Source organism: Apis dorsata, unplaced genomic scaffold, assembly GCF_000469605.1.
Source record: "Apis dorsata unplaced genomic scaffold, Apis dorsata 1.3 scaffold_44, whole genome shotgun sequence".
Classification (NCBI taxonomy): Eukaryota; Metazoa; Arthropoda; class Insecta; order Hymenoptera; family Apidae; genus Apis; species Apis dorsata.
The window spans coordinates 2190426-2196889 of NW_006263346.1; the positions used below are offsets into that span (position 1 = coordinate 2190426).

Consider the following 6464-nt stretch of genomic DNA (forward strand, 5'->3'; position numbering starts at 1 on the left):
TTCGTCCCGACGAATGGTCGCCGCGGAAAAATTATTTCGGCATGAACAAGAGCATCGCGATATTCCGGTTGAGGAGTCGCATAACCTTTAACTTGGAACCGTTCCAATCGGTGTGCAACAAATTTTGCGCAAACCTCAGAACTGGAGCGTGAATAAGGGCTTCCCCCCGTATCGATTCGATTTCAATTTTTTCGAAAAAAACCGGATCGAAACCGTCCAACTTCTTCCTCCTCCCCGCGATATTCGTTTCTTGATTCTACTTCTTGATCTCGAGGAACGAGATCATAAGAGGAACTAGAACTAAACCGTTGAATGAAATATGATTGAGGAAGTGTCAGACAGTCTGGGGACATGATGACGTTCGAACTTTTGCGAATTTGGATAATTTGTTACAATGTGAATTTACGCTCGTGGAGGTGTTGTTTCAGGATGAATCCGAGGAACGATTAAATCAGAGATCGTCGTTGCTCGGTTTATTGCATCCCGATTTCCTCTTCCTCCTCGCTCCTCTTTTTAATCATGGATACGAACCTTCCTCGCAGACGAACCGCGCTTTCTTCACTGAAACAGAAAAGAGAGAAAACGTATTATTATTGTTGTTTATAAATATATGTAAATGATAAATAATTAACAGTTTTCACTCCTGCTCGACTTAATTTCGCTGAATCAACCGCGTGCAAAGCAAAGTCCATAAACGGAATTAAACCGTACTCCAACCCTCGATTAAAAGCATACGTACGCCGCACGCACGCCGTTGCTGGACTTTCGGAATAATTAAAGCGAGAACTGGGTTATTCCGCTTATTTGTCTTAACGCAAACGAGTCGATCGGGTAATTTCGTTTCGACCTTCGGGACCGTTGGGAAAGGTTCACAATACATTGAGAATATTTGTATTGTAAGATATTCAGCATTATTTAACACCCTATTTAACATTATTAGGGATAATTTCGTCTTCTTTTTATTATTCCTTTAATCGCCTTTCGAATCCGCGAGAATCCTTGCCATTTGAAAATTTCGCAATTCGAAGGAACGCACGATCGCGAAGAAGTAGAGTATCGAAATTACTGAGATTATAATCCAATTATACGCGTTAAAGCTTCCGGATTAAAATTAAAGAAGAAGCGAGAATTTGATTCAAAATGATAAATGATAGAAAATGATGACTTAAAACGTTCCCTAATAAAACCTTTATGGAGCATCGATTCGATTATCACAAATGAATCTAAAATTAAATTTTCTCTTAATGTGTTATTCTTCTTATTCTTCGTATAAGCGGAAGAAGAAAGTTCCGTTATTCCATTCACGGAGGAAGGATTTTCGATTCCATGGGAGAATCGCGGACTGGGCTCAATATTCGAGGCTCAAAAATAGGCAGCCACTTTTAAATGCATCCCGAAGACACATACGCGGAAATTGAAGCCGGGCGAATTCGATTTCGACGCTCCACCATTTTCCATTGAGCATCCACTATCTGAATAAATCAATTCGGCCGCAATTCACGTGTGTCACACTTCAACGACAATGAGCCTGTGCCTTGAAACGGCTTCCATATATGCATTTACATAGGAACAGATACGGGTTGAACACGTTCACGCACGCACACACACTTTCATTCGATCAAACTGGTCGAACGCGGGAAGGGAATTCAATTTCTTCCGGAGGAGGGAGAACGGTAACGACATATAAAACGTACTTGACCGACTCGCTCTATAAGAAAGAACGCCAATGCCCGGTTAATCGTATTATCCGATCCGTATGAAGATTTATAATTGAAGGATTTGTAATTCGAAATGATGTTCTTAATCTGGATTCTTCGGGATACGCCCCTTGTGTATTTCGCTCTTTCTTCAGGGTCTTTTAATTCTTTGAGGTATTAACTGTTTTTGAAAGGAATATTTATAAGGAGAATTTTTTGAAATATCGAGAAAAGGGTTGAAGGAAGGGTTAAAGATAATTATCGTTCGATAGATATCGATTTTATTTTATTTCTGGATTTAAGAATATTCTCCTTTAAATTCATTATTTTTATTTTGGATCATTAATTGTTCAAAGATAATTTCGAGATAAATATATCATTTGTCCAATCAATCTGTTACTATAATAAATAAATTAAATATAAATTAGATATTTCAAATTTACACTCTTTTTATTAATTTATTATCATTTTTGTAACACGTTATCTTCTCGATGATTAGAAATTTTAGATCTTATTATATAGTACGTGATTTATTTACGCAATAAAAGTGGCTTATACGAAAAACGATCTTGGATTTGAACTTTGAAAAACACCTACACAGAGACCTTTGCATTTCTGCAATGTACAACTATTATATTATTTGAACAGAAGCATGTTATCTGAACATACACATGTACATTCTGTATTTCCACGCTTCTTCGTACTAGTGTAACATTATTTGTATGTTATCATAGTAGGCGTACAACTTGGAATTCCCAACTTCTTCTCCTACCTGTTGAAACCAACATACAAATAACAAGATATAATAATAATCAAGAAACATTCCACCCAATTTCGTGGACTTAAGAAATATCAAGATTACGCTACAGACAAGGACAACTTTGAAAAGTGAATCCGTAAAGAGGGAGTTTAAGTGTACCTGACATTTGACCATTCCGTAAAGGCATCATTGAATCGATCCATGGAAATGTAAATTCGCCACGTGTCGCCTCGTCGGCTGTGTGTTAGAAGATAGTATGAATCAAATTTTACATTCGAATTTACATGCGAATAGAATAAAAATATGTATTTTTCAGATGAAGATCGATATTTCGAAGATTCACTTTTATCCTTTTAATATTCGATAATCTCCATAAAAATGCAATTATCACTTTAATTCCGAATGCCTCGTATAGAATTATATTTTATCCTTTATTATTATCTGTGATTTGAGATTCAATTGCGCGAAACATCCCGTTCAAACTTTGCCATTTGATCAGTAAAATTGTACACAAGAACATTACGTGACGTTGTATCGATAATAGGGAGCTGCAATATTGTTGTTTCGACATATTTTATCGAACAATAGCAGCAGACTGACAGCCTGATTAGACTTAACAAGATTCAAAGAGACCTCTAGATCCACAAGTATCCACGCGCGAATTATAATATCGATCAAAATATAACATATAATTGTTACACAAGAATAAAGAATCGCGTGCATGGAAACTTTATAACCCCTTTTCTCGTCAGTTTAAACATTCCGCTAAATTTCGAATAAAAAATCAATAATTTCAATTTGATCAAACAATTAAATTATACAAACATCACGATCGCTTCTAACAAATCTTTAATTGTTAAAAAAATTATATTTTTCAAAAAGGAAATAAATGATAGATTAAACTAAATAACACGAATAATTCGTCGAAGTTAAACAATTTAAATCCCACATATCTCACAAAAGCCTGGAATAAATACTTAATCCTTTCCGCAACCCTCCCCGATATTTCGTCAACGACGATCAGAACAAAAATAACAAAAGAAACCGTTTCGCATACATATAACACATGAAAAGGTAAAAATTAATTCGTTCCACGAATTCGTCGATCAAGGCTTAAATCTCTAAATTCATCTCTTCCTCGTATCCACCCCAACAAACAGAGATCACAAATACCGAAGATGCAGAAATTTCCGTCCTAAATGTAAATAAGGGTTCGAGAGATGCACAGATGCACCATCTTTGCTAATCTTTTTTTAACGAAAAGAGCTTTAACGAAAAGGTCACGAAGCGACCCGTTTTATATATATATATATACATCAGCCTCGTTTACACGAGGGTGACGGTGCCGTGAGTTCGTACTCCCTTACCACCGTGCGTGCTCGTTGGTCGGAGGAGAGGCAAGGTGTTTCCAGCAACGAACGAACAGCAAGGCGAGAGGCGATTTAAAGCAATGACCTGTGCTAATAAATGTCAGACAATGCGCTGGAAATCTATGCGATCGGCCTAAGGTTTTAAGTGGACGGGTGGAACGGCTTCATCAAACCGTTTGTCATGGTCCATACACGCGCACAACTGACGTTGTATAATCGGAACGAAGGTGGGACGATAATTGGCCGTATTTATCCCGTCACGCGAAAAACTGTTCTCTTGTTAACGACGATCGAGGGATGGATGGAATGGGTTCTTCCACCTTTTAACGAAGCGAGACCCTTCACATCCCTAGAATCGATTGCGCGTTTTTCATTGCGTGTAGAGGGAAGGATGTTTTTATGCAGACGAGTGATGGAGTGAGTAATGGTGATCGAGTACGAGATAAGTTGGTCAAAGAAGTCTGTTGACCGAGTGTAAGTGGGGAAATTAATCTTGTCGTAAGACGGAGAGGATATATTTTGATTGTGATTGGGGGGAGAGGGGTATGATCGGGTTCAAAATAAATCAATGGAACAAGTTTGAAGAATGGTTATAGTTGACCGATATAAATTATGAAAATTAATTTTCCTTGTTGGAAAATCGATTTCCATGATGTTAAATATGAAACGTTATTGGATCGTAGGATAAATAGAGTACGAATTATGTCTGATAAAAATTTTTATTCCTTGTTTTTATTCCTATTTAATTGCAGAATGGAGACTAGTATAAGAGGAGCGAAAAAAAAAAATAGATCGAAGTTGAAAACAATTGGAATCATCTGATGATAGGAATTTTAAAATTAAATTTCATTTGTTTTCTATGTCCAGATTGAGAAGAAAAATGAAACGGTTGTATTATTAGTTTCTTTCTATATAATTTTGCATCTTTTCAATCTTACCATTTTTAAGAATAATGTAAGTTTTATATTTAAAATTATTGTAACAAGAGAAGAAAAGTTGGACGATACAGTAATGGATCCCTGCAGTAGATGAGAGTCAAATCTATCCTTTTAAATTTAAAATATAAATTTCGCGAGCTCGATCTAGATAGGAAAAATAAATGGGTCTCAAAAATACAGAATCATATCGTTATAATCTTAATATTTACGAAATACTAAATTACTTTCTAAAATTACATAATCTACGAGAATTAAAATTAATCTTACTAAAATTATTATTAAAATTCTCGTAACCTGAATATTATATAACTTCGTAACGATGAAATTCGTTCCCGTATCCCGAATCTCTTATTTGACGACAGAACGATCGAAACGTATACAGTTCCACACATTAAAATAACGTGTTTCCTAATCGTGCATCGAAAAATCTCGACACTAATTTTTAACCCAATTGCAGGGAGTATTATATACACTGAGTGATACTTTGGACAACGTAACAACGAAGTTTCACACGATTCCTGGAAATCTTAATTTCCCGAGCGCATGAAAACCGAGAGTTAAGAAGTTTCGTTCGATTCTATCGATCCGTCTTTGCCATTAAATTTTTCGTGTCAAACATGTGCGAAGACAAAAGAAAAAAAGAATGTATTAGCACGTTAATTAAACACGAACAATTGTTACATTTTACGCTTTCATTATTTTATTATTTGTCTTTAATATCGTCAACACCATTCTTTTTTTAATACGCGGTTTCTTTCTTTCTTTTTTCTTTTTTTTTTTCTAGTGTATCAATAATTCAACAGTTTACATCGATATTAATACAAACGCAAAAATGGTAGGGGAAGAATATCGATTAAGAAAGCAGGTGAAACTTTTTTCTGACGAAGAAAATATTTCTTTTCGACGAAGTGCCGTGTCGGAGGATAAAAATTCATTGCATATTGCTTATAAATCTTGGTAAAAGCAACACTGATGACCTCGTAAGAGGGAATAAATAATTTAAAACAGCTCGTGCACGACTTTCCGTCACGACTGTGTACACGAAGTTCGTGACCAGTCCACTGCCAACAGGTGCATATCATTTAATTACCTTCCCTTTTCGAAATTAATTATTCTCGGCCGCTTAAAAATACCGGACTTCCTGTACATGATGCCATTTGATAGCTACACAGATTGGCGGCCAGCCAGATGCGATTTAAAACTCAATATGGAAAAAGTATGAGAAGAAAGGGGAGAAGTTTTAAACCGAGTATTAAACCGAGTTTAAAAATCATGAAATTATGAATAGATGTATCGGGTAATCAAAGGTACTTGGATGTTACGTAATCGTCAGGATTTTTATAGAAGAAATGCGAATAATTAATATCGAAAGGAATGGAATAAAATGTACTCGAGGAATTTTGAAACATGGATAATATTGGATAAAAAAATATGTGATAAATCGATTATTTCCTCCTCAAGCTTGAAATTATTTCTTTCACAATTTTGCATGCAAGTTTAACGAATTATCCGATAAATAAAATTTCCAATAACCCAAATTCATCCGCAAGTATAAAATTATATAAAAAAAACGAGATCAAATAATTTGATCGATAAAATTCAATATAAAAAAGTTGTATTGTAACGTAAAAGCACAATTGATTCGTATCTGTATACAATACAATACAGTTAAGAATGATAATGAAAAATAAAAAAAAAA

General features: G+C 35.2%; 1 protein-coding gene across 16 annotated transcripts in view; it reads right to left on the reverse strand.

Annotated features, from left to right (window-relative positions):
• LOC102676760 (protein unc-13 homolog B) overlaps positions 1 to 6464 on the reverse strand; it is a 352205-nt gene that overhangs the window by 325625 nt on the left and 20116 nt on the right. For all 16 annotated transcript variants that reach the window (XM_031514136.1, XM_031514142.1, XM_006608811.2 and 13 more), the window contains one exon: positions 532 to 561. In XM_031514136.1, coding sequence (XP_031369996.1) covers positions 532 to 561 — 30 coding nt within the window. The remainder of the gene's footprint in view (positions 1 to 531; positions 562 to 6464) is intronic.